Below are 17,680 nucleotides of genomic sequence, written 5' to 3'. Positions count from 1 at the left end.
CGCTGTTCGGTAGTAGCGAAAACACTTGTATGGTATCAACACTGGTTTAGCCACAAATGCAAAGCACAGCAACATATGGGCTGCTCTGAGAAAGTTAACTTCACCCCAACCAGATCAATACAGCTGTAGTCAGCTCACTGTCAATACAATATCTTCAATAGTGCTCAACAGCTATTAGACTGCAAACAGCTCAAGAAGATGTTGGAATTAAGCTACGTATCTTCAGCCATATTTTTTACATACATTGTTCTAAGATGCAACAGGTTGACCAGATTGTTATTTCTATTAAATCAGATTGTATCTTTATGCTAACATTGAAATTGGGGAAGAAACATTCTTCACTATTTATATAAACAAAAATAAGAAATATTATACAGCTACAATAGTATACCACGTGAGTTGTACATTTTAACATGACTCAGATTGGTTTGGGGGGGTGGGATCTGACTACAGCATATACTTTAGTTTCCCTTAAGGAATTTTTTTGTAACAGATTTTTCTTTTTCAGGTCTAGGGAAGTAAGTTCTGCCTTGCATTATTTGTCTTTGTTCAACCAGAAGTGAAATTCAATAAAAACATCCACTGTTATTTTAATTCAGCTCTGAATGCCACTAGTCAGAGTAATACACCTATAAAGACTGCTTCAGAAAAATCTACTGTAGTTGTAAATTCTCCCTAACTTGCCTTTTGGAAAAAGAGATGTCACATTAGTTGAAGTCTCCGTTAGATATTTCTTTCCCTCTTAAGAGGCATTCTGCATGCAAGTATTATTTGCTCCACCCAAATGGACTTCATCTTGAAATATGTAAGCACAAATCACAAGAACATGATCAAGAATTCCCACAATTCAAGTCTTACGACTTCTTGAAACTTATGCAGACTCAGTAAGCAAAAATACCAAGTCTCATAACCTGAGATTGTCTGAATATACCAGACATGACCTTCCAGCCAAATTCTTACTACAGTACTCACGCGCAGCATGTTTCTATCAAGAAAAGTCAGATGACATATTAATTGTACAAGACATTTTAGCTCAGACAACTAAGAGCAAGTGAGTTTTGTAACACAGTACTAATCCAAGGACAGATTGTGAATCCAAATAATGTGAAAACTTGCTCGAGAATTTCTGCAAGACTTTTTACAATTAATATTGTTACATGGTACTAATAAACGCAATCAACTGATGTTTCCTATTACTAGACCACACTTCTCTGATACAGCAGATTCACATAAGGAGGAATTCACTTCTCCAGAATATTGGTTCAGTATTCTACAACTACTCATTCTTTAAAATTTTGCAGAGTGTCTTGCAACTCTTCCCGCTCTATTGCAAAGCCTAAGTTATCTGGTAGAATTTGGAGGATCGATTTCAGACAACAGCCACAGTCAAACAAAAGGAAAATAGTACCAAACCCTATCACACAATTTTGCATAAGTGACTGAAGTCATAGATTCTCCCCTTCCCTGTTTCACATAAACTAATGAAATGGAACTTGTTTACCTGTTCTTTTGCTTGTTTCTGCTGTTCTCTTCTTTTTCGTTCTTCTTCATTTACCTTACTAATAACAATATATCTCTCCTTCTAAAGTAAAAAATGAGGAATGAGTCTGAGAAGTTCATATTTAAGACCACTGCAAGTTTCTGTAAATTTACATTGGAAAGAAAATTAAGTCATACCTCAGAGCAGTTACTTGGCAACATGACTGTTTCTATTGTAAGCACCACTTTATCACCTAATCCCAAAAGCCTACCGTAGAAAGCTGTATTAGATTCATCCACCAAACCTAACTTTTACTAAATCCACTTTTTACGTCTGAGGAAAGGTTATCGGCAGTTCCTTGTAAATACTGGATTTCAAGTATCTTTCCATGCAGAGATTTGTGCTGGGAAATGAGGGTACAGCATGTGAGGCCACTATTTTTCCTCTAAGATCAAGATCTACTTTTCACCAATATTGAACATCAGATCCACTCTATTTTAAAATACCCTTTAGAATCCTTTTGAAAAAAAAAATAATATTAAGCCACGCAAAGACATGCTTAAATTTGATATGTTGGTCACATGTTTATGGCTTAATGTTTAGAAACTTGTTCATTGTATTCCATTTAAAATGTTCCACATTTTGCATAACAAAACTCAAGTCAGATCTAAAAGTTAGGAGAGTTGGTAAAATTGAGAAATACAATTTCCTTTAAATAGAACAAAAGTTACAGGCAATAACATGCCTAGGTACCTTATCCGACTCCAGAGTTTCAACATGGATACCTTTTGGATACCTACATCAAAACAAAAGAAAGGTTAATATAAGTAGTTATTAATTTGGCATTTAGCATATTGAAACCACAACAGTGATTCAGTAATTTTGTGTTTCATTATTACAGTAAGTCTTAAGTGCAAAAGAACTATTAAAAGTTCCTTCTTAATTTAAAATAATGGAAAATTTGAAGCAATAGGCTAGTTAAATTGTCCTCCTTATACTACCTAACAGTAACTAGCACTAAAATGTGCTTTCTTATGCAATTTTCCATCCTATTGCTGTGGAACCTATAGCTTCTTATTTAAGTACTATTAAGTAAACATCATCTAGATATTTCATCAGAATCTAGAATCTCTGCTTTCAAGAAATCCAAAACACTGGTGAGAAAGCGCTCTCTCACTTGCAGCCACAAGACAGCTTCTTTGGTGACTGCATGCCTTAATATGTCACTTACAGAATTTCCTGCTAACAGTAAGCTCTGATAGGAAATATTAATACAAATGTCGTTACCTCTGCTACAGGGTTGCATCACTCCACCACAATCACATTTAATTACCAAAGTACTACCATACATAGAGCATCCAACCAATGGCAAGGTCAGAGAATATTGTCTTTCGCTGCTTAACAAGTAGACATTACTCTGACCTTCCCATTATAATAAACCAACCACAACTATGTAACCACTGCAAAACCAGCACATTTTCTTCGTCCTCTGGCTACTACTAAAACTAGTACTAGAGAACACATACTAGAGTATTATTGTGTCCTCACCACCCTGACTTCTCAGAGAATTTTGAGCCTAAACCTCACTTACAAACTGTTTCATGTCACAAACACTGGATGCACCAAAACACTGTTGCACAACAGAACACTTCAGAGAAAATGACCTGTGAAGAGTTCAGGACACAAGGGCAATCAATAACCTCACTGTTTTCTGATCCATGCTAACTTTACAAATTTGCCTTCTCTCATCAATATACACAGCTGTATACACCTAAAGCAACACAGCTGAATGTTAAAAAAAACAAAATACAATTCATGAACATACTCCTCCATCCACTGAGAAAAGACACAAGAGCAAGTGTCAGACAAGCATAACATTATGTGCTACTAGAAGCTATAGATATTCTATCAACAGATTAAAAAATTCACACAAGAAAATTCTGGAAAATACACTTCTCTTTTTCAGATTAGATCTCAAGCTCACTTATTGAGATTCCATTTTATAGAGAGAAGCTTTATTTTATCCACTTCCAGTCTGAGTAACAGAGTGCCAGATACTGTTGCAACACTGAATTAGCTAAACATACAAAAAACTATTTCCACTCTGTTTTCCACATTTTTCTAGTGCAGTCAGAACAATTAAAACTTCATCTCTACAGCTTTACAGTTTCTCCTAAGGCCTGAACAGATATATTTGGACAAAGGTGAGGGATAAAGTAAGCCAAGAATGGAAAAGAGAATTACTCCTAGAATTAGGATTTTTAAGTCATCAGAAATGCTTGTACTTGGCATCTAACAAAAAACCATAAACATACCAGTACACACTACAGTAGTAGTTTTTCAAGTAAAACCCCAATCTGTATAAGCACATGCATTTCCTGTTCACTAAAAACCCGTCAAGTTGCATTTGTTACATATTTCTAGGCTGTGCTGTTCTATTCACAGATTTTAGATAGGAATGATAAAACTTATATGAAGCTTTAAAATATTCAAATGAAACATCACAAACCAGTTTAATGCAGTTTATCTTCAGAACATTATAAAAGTCTTCTCTTAAAGGAAAAAAAAACCTCTAAATTAATCACCTCTGAGGTTAAGTAGATCAGATCTTACCCAGATTTCTTATCAGAAATACTAAAAATATACAGTAAGGCAGTATTACCAGTAACTTACTTCCAGCTCAAGGTCTGATAAATTAATTTCCTCTGAAATCTAAAATCAAAAGACATTGTGTTACTAACACTCCACTTACAGAAGTGTTACAAAGTAATAATGTTCAGTTAAAGCTGGCTCAATGTTCATTTGTAGAAAGATTTTTAAAGCATAAGTCACTGCTAACAGAACCTATAGGCTTGGAAGGGTTTTACTGAATTCTGATGTTCAGTTGCCGAGCTGTAAGGCATTTACACCTGGTAAATATGTACTAGGTACACCTGGTAAATGCGGTAAATATGTGGGAGTTACCCACATACTTTCTCATAAGCAAATATTCTGTAGTCACGATTACTGAATAAAGATACAGTGATGCTACCTTACCCCCAGCATCACAATGTTCTAGTATTTCTGAATTCAATTTTTAAAATTATTTTTTAAATAACCGTACTCTCCAAACATCTGGGCTCCAAAGCTAAATAGACTTTGAGAAGAAGACCCACTAAAAACGGTTTCAATACACAGTGCCAACTATGAGTAACTGATAGCTCAAGAGATTTGAGGAATTTATTTATAAAATGCATATCCAAGGCTTACAGAACACTTCAGCTACAGCAAAAGGAGGTTCACATATGCAAGACACTTCTTGGCTATACTGAAGTATGTTGTCACTACAAGCACAAGTCATGGCTCATAAAGCAGAGTATGACATCCACGTAAGTTACCACGTTTCCTCAACCTTCAGAGATCAGTCAAATGTAGATAATGCTATGGTTCACATAAGTAAAGATATCCTTCCTTGTCACTCCCCTAATTCCATACAGCCAAAATAAATAATTTTTTTTAGAAGACATGTAATTTCAGAAACTGACCCTGTACATGGCTCCAGTTCCAAACTTTCATTTTCTTCATTCTTTAATAAGTCTTCTATCTGTTCCCTGGAAGAAATAGATCATTTGCTTCTATAGCTACTGTTTTCTTTTTACAATGTTTATAGCTCTCCCCAAAAGACCAAAAAAAAAACTTCATAACAAAAAGATAACTATTTCACAGCTACTGAACTAATAAAAATAGCTCCAACAGATGAGCATGCCACTATTCTTTATGGTTTAGTTTCAACAACATAGAGGATATTAAACAATTTTACTTACACTACTTTCTCAATGAATTTTTTCTGATCTTCAGGAATTGTCACAGGACACTTTGTGGCATTAGGAGAAGTGTATGCTAGAGATCCTGCACCATTGGCCTGAGAACGTTTTTCGTCATACTGTTCCCTTAGATGTCTTTCTTCTTCCTGATTTAAATACGGAATTCCTAAGATGAAAAAAAAAAAAAGAAGAGACATTTAAAAGCTCATCATAATTAGAGACAAATTAGGAATGTATGATTTAACAAAGACTTATTACTAACCAAGCATTTTCCAGTGTTACATCCCTGATGGTTCAAAACATATCCTTCCATTTCAGTCATCTGTTCTAGACCCCATTCTTTATCTGTGCCTATACAAGCTTCCTTCTAGCACACACCAGATTAGCTGGCACCATTGGCCTTTTAAGAGCTGTATGCCTCATCTTACATAAGGCATGAGCCCGAGGACTGCAGAGCTGTAGATCACAGTCACAAAAATACTTAGTACTCCTCTTCCTTGCTGTCTGCATCACCTCAATAACAGACTGCAGCAGCACCTATTACAACACACTGATACCTTTTCTAAAATGTTACTACTGATCCGTTACACAGCTACACAACTTGTTACTGTATCCATTTAAACTCTACCCACCAAACAAATATAAACCACCAAGCACTTATCTAAATAGGAATTCTATTCTTTTGAATCTATACAATGAATTTTTGGAAAGGGAGTAACTATCAGCACAGCTGTAGATCAGATAAGAATAATTCTAAGAACTTCATTATGTGTTAAGAGAGTATCACGAATGGCTGCCTTTTTCTTTTTGGAGAAAACAAAGAAAGATGTCATCATAAGTTTTGTAGACATTGAAAGAAAGAAAAAAAAAGAACTCACCATTGCGAAAAACTTTATTAAAATCAAATCCTTGGTTTGCTAAAAAATCTATACTTGAACTCTGCAACAAAAGAAAATAAGTTTACTATTGGCAAGAATATCTGTGGCATAAAAAGATTAATCCAGTTATTTTTACACTTCTACTAAGTCCAAAGTCAAGGGCAACCAAGTTTGTGACCCTAAAGAAGCCACAGTGAGTTTAGGCTATGCTATTTTCGTTATTTGATTTCAACTTCCATAAAGTACAAGAACAATAAATACACCAAAGGCATAAAGATGAAAGAATGAGCTATGTGGAAAGAGGAAACTAAAGAAAGCAAAATGCGGTTCAGGAGAACAAATCTGAGATCAGAAAAATTCTGGCAATAGCCTGGGAAGCAGCAAAAGTGAGATATGCAGATGGAAATAAAAGATCAAACAGAAAAACCAAGGCAGCAGGAAGCCAGACAAGAAAGGGGAAAAAAAAAAAAAAGAAACAAAAAGAATCATCTTGCCAGGTTTGGAATATTATCTCTGATTCCAGAAACCACATAATGTAATGTGTAACAAGATTTAAAAGCTGAAGTCGAAGGTACTCCCTTAAAGTTCATTTTTAGGCCCTGTTCCTAACTGATGCTTATTTTTCTACGAGAAAAAAAAACAAAAACAAAAAAACCAGAAACTTACATCTATCTGCCTTTTAAGCTGTCAAAAGAACCAACCACTTCTCCCTCTATAATGATGCAGAGTTTTCCTGGAAATATTTTTTAAATGTTTGCTGCAGGTATACTTTAACCAAACAAAATCAAACTTGTTTTTCTACTAACCTGACAGACAAACTTGATATCTGGTGAACTTCTGTTAAAGGGTTTTGGAAAAATATAGAAATTAAATGACTTCATTATATACCTGTGAAAAAGATGAGTTGCATGTCAATACAGCTTATCAATATTACTTCATAAATTCCTCAATTAAGAAAACAAGGAATAAGAGAATAACATACTTTTCTTCTGTTTGATCATATTTAAAAGTGCAAAGGCCAAACTGAAAGAGCAAAAAGTCCATGGAATGCTGGAAAGGAAAGGAAAACTTTGCATTAGAATAAAAATTGTACACATTTAAAGATAACCAGGGTGTACCGATGATAAATATGATTTCTCTGTGCTTCAAAATTAAGCAAATTTGAATCTTCTTAACCAACATTTGTTCTGTTGGTAATTTTGAAGTAAATACACCAGAGTTTTTCAACTAGCTCTCATCCTCATTTAATCATGTTACTGTTACCCAAAGATGATTTGTAGTATGCACTTCCATCCCGTAAACAACCAAGAACTGAGGGAAGTGCCATCTCTGTCCACCTGTTGCTCACACACATGAGATGCCGCATCTAAAGCAGCTGTCAGTCTCCTTCTCAACGTTCACTTATATTCCCCATAGTGTAGGAGCAGGCCCTGAGGGACACTGGCTGGATATAGTTTTCAAATACATGTAATAATACATTTAATATTCTTCTAATCCATGTGGATAACATGACAAAAGTACCAGCATAGTTACTAGGCACTTTATCATCACGTCCTCTAGTATTTCACTATTGTTGGATCAATATTGGAAAGGTTTTTAACACCACTGCAAGTGAATGAGAAAATAAACAAGCATTGTGGTCTTATTGAAAGATTTGCTCCTCCTGAGGGCCAAACACCCATTTTAAACACAAAGAAGACATAGGATTATTCAATTCTATCATAGGGAAAAAATGAGTGCCAACAGGACATAGAAAATTAGTCCTCTTATCTTATCTTCAAGTACAAAGATCAAAAATATCAATAGTCAATTTATTAGTGGGTAAAAGTCAAGTTTTAAGAAGGTGACAACAAAGAATTTGGTGCTGGCTTCTGATACACCAGGTCTCTTACAGCGAGCAAGATACTGACTGTGCCTACAGAGCCTGAATCATCAGCTACCCTGAAGCTCTCAAAGGCTCGTATTCAGCCAGATGAACAGAATATAGCACCATCTAGCTTCTTGGATGCTCTTCAGAGACTGGTCTCTACTTTTATTGTCTCCTTTAGCGTTTGGGGTTGCTGGGGGTTTTTTGCCTTTTGTGGTGTCTTTTTTTAGCTACAGCCTCCTCCACAGTTTTTGCCATTTGCTGTCCTGGTTTCTCAGTAGGAGCACTAACCAGTAATTCCCTCATCCTGCAACGTCTCTTAACAGAATATTAGTAAACAGTGTTTATCTACTCCTTAGACACTTCAGGAAACAGCAGGTGTCAAGATGCTTAGCATTTATTTTTTCCGATTCTTTTCTTTTATGGAAAAAAAGCGCCAAACAAACCCACAACAAAACCAAACACCAAAACTATAACACCCCAGTTTTGACCTTTGACCCTCACACACCATATGTTGTCTCCTGTGGTCATTTGGCTATTTTTCAAAACTTCTTCCACACCTTCCAGGCCCCTTTTTTTTCATGTGTGCTGAGGAAAAACAGAGGTGGTGGTGGCAGCTGGCATTTAAGTTTTGTTAGGGACAGCACTTGCTGGCAGCGGAGGTAGTTTGGGAAGAATCCTAGTCCTAATGTAGTTTTTCTATCACTGAATCTCTTACCCAGTCCCTCTTTGAACAGATAGATTTTAACACTCTCAACATCCTTTAACAAGTTCTACACATCTACTAACTCTTGCGTGAGGAATCATGTCTGTCTGTCCTGACCATGACTTCTGCAAGTTTAATGCAATACTCCCCAATTTTTGCGTTTGTAGAGACAATGAAAGAAACAATCCCCATCTGCTCTATGTAACTCAGTTTTACAGACCTCTGTCATATTTCCCTACATTGTCTCCATTCTGAACTAAGGAGTTGTAAGCTTCTTCCAGCATTTTGATTTTAGTTAAAGTAAACACTTTACCTTTTTAAGTTTCTGATACCTTTCTTCTGGAGTGTCAAAGCCATTGGTTAATGCACTAACAGAAGGCCCATCACTGATCCCTGAAAAAGTATTATTTTTGCTTTGGGTAAGCTTTTCAAAATTAAGCAAACAAATGCAACAACTGCTAATTTAAGAAAAATGTTTTCACTTAAAGTACACGTTAAGGTTATTTCTGTTGAGAAAGATTTTCTACTGCATAAAAGTATGCGCATTCACATAAAAGCCACACAGTTTAATGGCAGTGTTCTAGCAGTAAGGCTCTGCTGCTCTGATTCCTATTCAACATGACAGTAACATGAAAAGATCTACCAGTGACAAAATATTGATGGGTCTTTGCAACACAATGCAGGCTCAAAGTCAAATTAAAAATCGGAAGAGTGCTGACCATAGTTTTATTGACTTAGTCACCTTAAGCAATACATAACAACAACTGTATTTTCATATGCACCACATCTAACAAAACCTAATCTTGATCACATTTCTGTTTCACGGTTGACTGAATTCTGTATTTCAAAGCTAAAGCACATATTAAGGCGCCTCTGATGCATGGACCCTCTGGATTTTACAAACGTAGAAGTTCTTGCTGCGGTCTTTCCCTGTCCAAACACTTGCAGGGCTTCCCTTATTTATCCCAATCTCTTGCTTTCATGACACACATAAAATCTTATTTTTTTTCCCCTGAGCTACGGCTGAAAATCAATTAACATGTTAAAAGATTACTGTGGGGAGGAAATAGAAGCAGCATGAGTATGACACGTACCTTTAGTTGACCAAAACCTTGTTATCGCACATATAATAAGTGGTTTAATCACTTTGTGGTAGCCCTAGTTTTAGCTTTTTCAAGCCAACACTGAGACACGTCACACGAGCACACCTGGCACCCCACACAGACATCGCCCACAGTTCACAACCACAGAACCGGCGCGACTGTACCTGAAAACTCCCCATCAATGGCCAGGAAGTCCGACTCTTCGATGGCTTCACGAACTTTGCTTAGGTTATCCTTAAAATCTGCGGGTATAGGGGCAAAACACACCTGAGACCACTAGCGACTTCCCACCGCAGCCCACCACCCCTCAGGCGACAGCGGGCCCGGGGCTGGTGTCGGGGCCGGTGGGCCCTGCCGCCCCGGGGCCTGCCCGCCGCTCCCTCGGCCTTGGGGCGCGGGCCCGCCCGCCGCGCCTCCCCCACTCAGCGCCGTCCCTCACAGGCGCGGGGACCCCGTTCTCCCCTGAGGAAGGAGAGGCTGAGGCCGGACCCTGCCGCCAGCCTGGGGAAGGGAAGCCGGGACACCGGGGCGTCCCCCGCGGGGCGCAGCGCGGAGAGGCGGCTGGTCACTCACTGCTCCTGATCACCTCCATCCCGCACCCGCACCAGCCCAGCCGCGCGCCACCCGCAGCCTCCGCCGAGCGCTTCCGGAAACCGCCCCTCCCGCCCCGCTGCACGTGAGCGCCCACGTGAGCGCCCGGAGGCGGCGGGCGGGGCGGCCGCCATGTTCTCCCGGGGCGGTGCCGGGTCCCTCAGCGGGGCGGGCGGTCGCGCCTTCGCACGGCCCCGGGCCCACCCCGCCTGGGCGCGGCGGCTGAGGAACCGCTCCCCGAGGGAAGGCCCGTCCGCCTACGTGCGAAAGGCAGGATGCCCGCTGCCGCCGCTGCAGCGGACCGCTAGGCCTGCAAAGGGCCCCTTAGCCGCCCGCCAGCGGGGTCCTGACACAGCTGCTTTTCTGTGAGGTGTCTTGAAACGTGGCGGCTGTTGGAAACACGGGCTCTGCCTTTCAGACCGGGCAGGCAGAATTAGCGCCAGCAAGAAAGGAGGGGTGGGGATTTGCTGAGGAGACACCAGGAGGACAGTGGAGAGCTACTGATGATTATGCCTTAGTGATGTCTCATTAAGCCCGGAGGAACTGGTAGGCTTGAAGTGTTACGGAAGAACACTTTGTCTTCCTGTTAAGATGATAAAGCCACTTTCACACGTTACCGTAGAATAACCATAAACAAAGCTCAACGCCCAGGAAGTTGTCCCCGCACCTCTGCTGTGGGCGACAAGAGATAAGGTGTTGCACAAGAGCAGAAAGCAGAAGTTGTGGGCAAGAATGGAGTTTAGCATGTGTGCTGCAGCTTTACAGTTCACACAACAGATGAAGAATCTTTTCCAGAATTCCAGCAGAACAAAAACAAGAAAATCCTCCCTAAATAGTGAGGTAACCTCTGCATTAAGCAGAAGATACAGAATTATGCAGGAGTGGGTGGAGAGAGCCTTTAAAGATTCTTCAAGATTTCAACTTCTTCAAAGTTTTGCCTTTTTGATACAAGCAATTTGTTCTACGTGCATCTCTATGATTAAATGGTGTGCAGTAAGAGGCTAGTTAAAATAGTAGTAGAGATTTTTCTACTCTGCAGTAAACTGGATGAAGCCTAAAATTTTCAGTTTACTCCTCTATTTTTTAAGAAATGCTCCTGCAGTTTCTAAAGTGCTCATGGCACTTTAAAGTGGTTGATGGCTGTTTTAGGAATTGAAGTATTATGTGTTGCAGATTAGATGTTTTCTACTACAACATGTATGTATTATTTCATGTTTAGAAGGAAAAATTGAAACAAAGGTGAATCTATTGGGTTTTTGTTTTAGTTATTAAAAAAGTTATTTTTAATTTGGAAGGAGAAAAAGTATAAGGAACTTGAATAGTGGGACTAAATCAGCACAATTATAGTTAGTATTGACTCTGATGATAGCTCCAAAAATACTTATGTGGGGCAATAATCTACACTATGAGTTAATACAGTTTTACCTTGTATATAGTACTGTATGCTCTGTTATTTTTTGTGGTGACATCATCTTGGAAATATGCCTTGCATATAGGATAAAAAGTAATTTCTGACAATAACAGCAAAGTACTCTGCTGAATTAGGACAATTACCCGTCTCAACCAATTTCTGTCTAGTTGATAGTAGTCAGAACTACTGTTCTGACTAGACATCTTTTCTCTTTAAAAGTCTAATGTCCAGGTAATCCACTCAGATTTACTTTTGTGTTGCTTTTTTGGGTTGATTTCTTTTTTCAAAAACTACTAGATAACTCCTGTTTGCATTTGCAGCTGTCATTGCTAGTGTCCCTATAGCTTGGATAGATGGGAGTACTTTGCTTTCCGAGAAGATCTGGTTTGGAGAAAAATCTGATTTTTGATGGTGCAGTTGACAGCCCAGGTGCCTCATTCTCTGGCTTTGTTCCTCTTTAGGAATAGTCTCCTCTTTACTGTTTTCTTGTATATAATATATTGCAATAAAAAGGAACTGCTATTATGTGTTAAGAAGAATTTAGAACTCTCATGATATTTACTCAAGTTTTGATCCCTGTTATTGTGTAGTTTTCCTTAATTAGTTTTGTTCTTGCAATTGTCATGGTTTGAGCGATACGGGGCCAATTTATCTTCTAATGCTTGGGAAAAGTGCACTTTTAGAAGACTCTAGTGTCTGAATTTGTGAAAATATTTACTTTATAGCCAGCTATGGGATGTGGGTTTCAAGGTCTCAGTGTTTTTGAGCTCGCCAGGTGCAGGCATGAGGAGGAGCAAGACCTGGGCACTTGACCCAAGCTGGCCAACAGGATTATTTCATACCATGAACATCACATTCAATATAAATTAGAAAGTCTGCTGCGAAGTTCTCTCTCTCTTCCTTGATGGCTGCCATCCTGAGAACTTCTTGCCCTGGTGCCGGAGCCCTGAGCCCTTCCCTTCCTCCCTAAGGCGTAGTGCTTGCAGTGTCTGGCATTTGCTGTCCGCTGCCGGGAGTGCACAGCTTCCTACTGATAGAATTGGCTGAGTATAATCCTTCTATATTTTATATTGGTATTGGGATCAATATTGGTTCTTTAGTGTTATTAATATTCATTATCTAGTCTTAGTCTATTAAATCTGTTTATATTTCAACTCTCGGTTTTCCTTGATTTTTTCCCTGATTCCCATTCCTGGGTGGGGAGGGTTCATCAGATGATTGAATAGTTGTCTAAATGACAATAAATTGTTGTGTGTTTCTCAAACCATAACAAACTGCTAAGAGCAGCATGCTTCAGAGGGCATACATCTTCACTTTTGTTTAATTTCATAAGATAACATATTTGCCTAATTAATTAAGTACCTGTTTAGTTCTCTTACATGCATATATTAAAGCAACTGTGCTTATTAATATGTAATTTGTAATAAGAGTTCTTCAAATCTGTCATTTTTTCTATGACGCCAGAAAGGGTTGCCTGCTTCCCAAACTGCTGGATATTCTTAGAAGAGAGCAATACAAACAGATAGTTACAAGACTGTGTTGCTTTTTTTTGTACATGAGTTTTATAAACTAGAACAAAAAGGCTACATTTCCACAACATCACATAAATCTGCAGCGCAGTCTGTATCAAACACTTTAGTACCTTCTGTTACTTTACTGAACATCAAATGTGAAGCTAAGTAAAAACACACCAAAAAAAGTAGTAGTAAAAATCTAGATTCTAGAACAAGGCCTAAATATTCTGGACCACGTTTTCACCTCGCATGTCCTAAGGCAGATCTAGATGAACTTCTTGTGATCTAGGAGAGGTTTAATACTTTTATGCTAGGGTAGTTTAAGGATGTGCTGATTGGGACTTAACTTCAAATATTTAACTAAAACTACAGATAAAATTAAGTATGTGCTGGTTGGTAGATCTTTTCATAAAGTAAGCCTTGGAAGCTAACTTGTACTGATTTACCTGCTTGTCAATGCTTCTTGTGTGCTGCTAGTGGAGTTTTAGTTTGTATTTGGGTAAAGCTGAAAACATTCCTGTGATCCCTGAACTGTTATAGCTAGAATCTTGTGTTTAAAAAAAAATCTTGAAATGGCATGTACACTTCAGCATAAATGCCTGTTTATTCCACGTCAGTAGGAAATTTGTCTAGTACCTTTAATGTATTACTTTAAAGAAGGCCAGAATTGGATCTTGATTGTTTTGTCACAAATGGATCTGAGCAATAATACTGCAGGCTTGCTAACAGAACTGCACATGCGAGTAAAGAAGCAATAACTGTTACATAAAACAACTAAGTATGGAAGTGTGATATACAAATACTGGATCATTGCTCAAACAGTTGATGAACTTTCCAGCTATATGTTTTTCTGTCCCATAAATCTGATTAGGATAGTTCTAAAGCAAAAAAAAAAAAAAAACAAAAAAAACCACAAAACAAAACCCCAACCCAAACAAACAAAACCAAGAGCTATGTATGTGTCTGCACAGTAATAATTGTTCTCTGGAGAAATCTGAATAATATGGGAGAGGAAACAATGAGATACTATTATTTTCTTTATTGAAATAGGCTGGAATAATTGCAAAGTTAGTTACTTGGTTTTGGTAACTCATGTCATTTGAACTGGAATTGTAGCTTGTATCAAACTGGAACAAGAACAAAATCTTTAAGAAAATGTCACTATGTTGCACGGTGGAAAAAAATACATCTCAACAGTACTTTAAAAAATCATTCGATTTTCTTTGGACTCTAGTCAAAAGGAAATACAGTAAGGGAACAGAGGCTGATATAAATAATTGTGAATGTGTGTATATATAGGTATACTCTCATGTGGTAAAAATAGGCTCTGTGCGAGCCAGCCTGGTGCAGTGGCGTTACCGTTGCGGTCAAGCCAGCATCTACCATCGAGGTTACTTGTGAGGCTGGACCCGCAGCTCCTGGCCTGTAACGCCAGCCTTGAGCGAGTCCTGCGAGGGAAGGTGACCCGGGGGTGCAGACGCGCATTCGGCAAACGCAGCTCAGTTCTCACCAATATGGAAGTGAGCGTGTTCAGAAGAACGTGAGTGTGTTAGTGCTCCTGTCCGGCGATTTTAAAAGCTTTGCAATACAACGCTGACGGACGGAGAGGGAGCGGGCTCTGCGCGCACAGGCCGCGCCTCCCCTTCTCATGTTCCGGCCCCGCAGCGCCTGGGACCCCAGTCTCCCCCGGGGAGGGGGGCGCCGCTGGAGCCGAGTGTCCCCCGGCCCTGAGGGAGCCCACCCGCCGTTACCGGGAGCCGCGGGAGTTGCGCGGCCTTCCCCGCCCGGCGGGGCCCGGGCGCGGCCGCGGGGCGGAAGCGGCGGGGAGGCGGCCGGGCGGCGGGCCCTGTAGCCGGCGGTGGCTCGGGAGGGGGCGGATGGGGGTGCCGGAAGGGAGGTGTGTGGCCGGGCGCCCCTCGGGAGCAGGGAGGGAGGTGCTGGTGGTGGCTCCGAGATGGGCCCTGCCTGGCTGGGTGGGGGGAACGACCGCCGTGCGCTGCAGGCCCAGACCCCCGGTGCGCGGGGAGGGCGCGGGCTGAAGTCGGAAAGAGGAGGCAGGAGAGGAGCTTTCTGCTTCTGACCCTTCTCTTAATTGGTGCCAAGACTGAGAGGTGAAATATTTTTCTGCCCGCAGAAATCCTGTTGCCTCTCTCACAGGAAAGCTAGAAGAATGTTCGTAGGTGCAAAACCTTGGTTTTATTTCTCCTTTTGTAAGTGATGTTTCAGGTTTGTCTCTTAGAAAGTCAACAATCATTGCTTTGCTGGAAAATGGCATGTTTGTAAGCAGTCTAAGGATCCTAGTTGGACTATCGGTTTGTATTTCTATACTGCTTCTATTTTTTTTTTTTTTTAAAATTCATTACCAGCTTGCATGCTTACCTCTTTGTGCTTGATCTGGATGGAAAGATGGTAACTTAGTAGTAAGGAGGAGCCACATGGCAGAGAGTGTATTTTGGGTTGCTAGTGTCTGAGGAGAAAATTGTATAGTTTTTGATAGCTTCTAACATACCGTGAGTGATAAGTGATCTGGATCACTGTCTTTCTTAAGAAACTAGATGTGGAATCTGAGAGAATATAGTAGGAACATCAAGCAAATAGGTTTATATTTTTTGGTAAACATAGAACAATCTTAAACTCTTCTCACTTGCCCATTTTCTGAAATACTAGCAAAGAGTAACTACCAGTAAAGTTAATACAATATGGAGTTCAGTCCTTCACTGAGATGGCAAGCAGATCAATCCCTTATAATTCTGAAGCATATCCTTTGTTAGTAATATTTCATGCCATATGCTTGAAAAGAATGGTGATGGAGTAAATTACGTCATTACATCATACTGGTGTTTTATTTTTGTATTCTCTGATGGTATTTTCTAATGATAGTTCTTTTGATTAGTCTCTTTTAGTAAAACCTTGATTAAAGATACTGTTAAAAGTCATCTGAAACAGTGAGTTTTTTCGTTTCACTTTCATGTGTTATGTAACACAGGAAAAGAAAATCCAGGAAGATTGAGCCCAGCTGTTTACATCTACAGTCTGGGTTTGATTGTAGTTTGCAATGAATGTGTCATTGAAAAAGTAGAAGGTCGTGTTTCATTTTGGGGAGAGCTAAGTTAGTTAAAAAGTTTAAAACCATCAGAGTGACAAAAGAATTACAATAATAAATTATACTGCTTGCAATTCTAAACTTCTATAGTAACTTTTTTCTTAATGAGGTTTATCTTATTGCTTTGCAGAAGTAATGCCTTGCATGGTTTGAAGATCTGAGAGAGCTTTCTGTGTGCATTAGGCATAAAAGAAAATGGAAGAAGATGAGACTTTACAAAGTGAAACGGAGAGGGCAAAAGTTGAAACACATGCTCCTCCTGAGATCGGTCGTCAGATATCAGTTAGTGAGTTCCTTTGCCACTGCTGTTACGACATTCTGGTCAATCCCACCACCCTGAACTGTGGGCATAGTTTCTGTAGACATTGCCTAGCCTTGTGGTGGGCATCGTCCAAGAAGAATGAATGCCCCGAATGCAGAGAAAAATGGGAAGGATTCCCCAAAGTCAACATCCTCCTCAGGTGAGTCTATTATGCCATTTTTGGATTTCCAAACCCACCAAAATTTGTTGTCTGGTTTCTTGAGTTTGATGCAGATTTTCATAGTTTATTAGTAATCTGAACGTCGCAAGGACGTTTAAATCCTGCAGTCTTTCATGTTCTGCCCTTGTACTGAAGTGCTCGAGCACGTTTTTATGCATGGAACTAAGGGGTGGGTTGGTTGGTTTTGTTTTGGGTTTTGTTTCGTTGGGTTTTTTTTTCCTCTTTGAATTTTTTGGGGGATGGAGAGGAGGGATCCTTTTTTAGTATTGAGACACTTGCATCTTTTAATACAACTGGTTGTTTCCTAATAATTCTAAGTTAGAAGGATCTTTGATAATTGTGTAATTATTTCTGTAATAGGAATTATTTATAGGAAGAAATGTGATCTTATTGCAGAACAAAACTAGAAATATCAATTTGCTGTCTTGAATTACCCATAAGTTCTTGTGTTAATAATACTTTATCTGAGGTTAATAATATATTAATAAATAGATGGTAGGATTGATGCTAGGGTTTTATGTTGTATTCTGCTTAGCGTTTTTGGATAGTCAAGGCTTGCCAGTAGTACACGCAATTCTAGTTTTACATAAGAAATAAGGATTTAGTTTTCTTTAATGTGATATTTTAACTCCCTCTATCTTTAGAAGCTAAGGAAAATGTTACGTGGAAGTACGTGATTTAACTTTACTAAGTATTAATAACTAATGTTTCCTCTCAAAGATGATAGTCTTTAGTAGAGGCT

The 17,680-nt window shown here is 39.3% G+C and overlaps 2 protein-coding genes across 20 annotated transcripts in view; one reads left to right on the top strand and one right to left on the bottom strand.

Moving 5' to 3' along the window:
* PARN (poly(A)-specific ribonuclease) overlaps window positions 1–10,502 on the bottom strand; it is a 60,167-nt gene extending 49,665 nt beyond the window's left edge. Inside the window, exons 1-11 of one of the 4 annotated variants that reach the window (XM_063345021.1) lie at window positions 10,411–10,502; window positions 10,002–10,079; window positions 9,048–9,127; window positions 7,144–7,211; window positions 6,968–7,049; window positions 6,162–6,222; window positions 5,284–5,449; window positions 5,005–5,070; window positions 4,154–4,192; window positions 2,234–2,276; window positions 1,502–1,582 (exon numbers count right to left, since the gene is read on the bottom strand). In XM_063345021.1, coding sequence (XP_063201091.1) covers window positions 1,502–1,582; window positions 2,234–2,276; window positions 4,154–4,192; window positions 5,005–5,070; window positions 5,284–5,449; window positions 6,162–6,222; window positions 6,968–7,049; window positions 7,144–7,211; window positions 9,048–9,127; window positions 10,002–10,079; window positions 10,411–10,429 — 783 coding nt within the window. In that variant the 5' untranslated portion in view covers window positions 10,430–10,502. The remainder of the gene's footprint in view (window positions 1–1,501; window positions 1,583–2,233; window positions 2,277–4,153; window positions 4,193–5,004; window positions 5,071–5,283; window positions 5,450–6,161; window positions 6,223–6,967; window positions 7,050–7,143; window positions 7,212–9,047; window positions 9,128–10,001; window positions 10,080–10,410) is intronic. The other 3 variants (XM_063345019.1, XM_063345022.1, XM_063345020.1) reach the window with 3 other exon arrangements.
* Window positions 10,503–10,574: 72 nt separating this feature from the next.
* The window catches only part of BFAR (bifunctional apoptosis regulator), a 28,321-nt gene continuing 21,215 nt past the window's right edge, over window positions 10,575–17,680 (top strand). For 3 of the 16 annotated variants that reach the window (XR_010072355.1, XR_010072356.1, XM_063345023.1), the window contains exons 1-2: window positions 15,264–15,563; window positions 16,587–16,917. Coding sequence is in view for 14 of the 16 variants with exons in the window: in XM_063345023.1 (XP_063201093.1) it covers window positions 16,652–16,917 (266 nt within the window). In the remaining 2 variants the exon portion in view is untranslated. The other 13 variants (XM_063345037.1, XM_063345024.1, XM_063345028.1 and 10 more) reach the window with 13 other exon arrangements.

The sequence above is a fragment of the Chroicocephalus ridibundus genome, chromosome 8 (assembly GCF_963924245.1).
Source record: "Chroicocephalus ridibundus chromosome 8, bChrRid1.1, whole genome shotgun sequence".
Taxonomy (NCBI): Eukaryota; Metazoa; Chordata; class Aves; order Charadriiformes; family Laridae; genus Chroicocephalus; species Chroicocephalus ridibundus.
The sequence above is the reverse complement of the archived record's forward strand: the minus strand, read 5'-3'. Positions and strand labels throughout refer to the sequence as shown.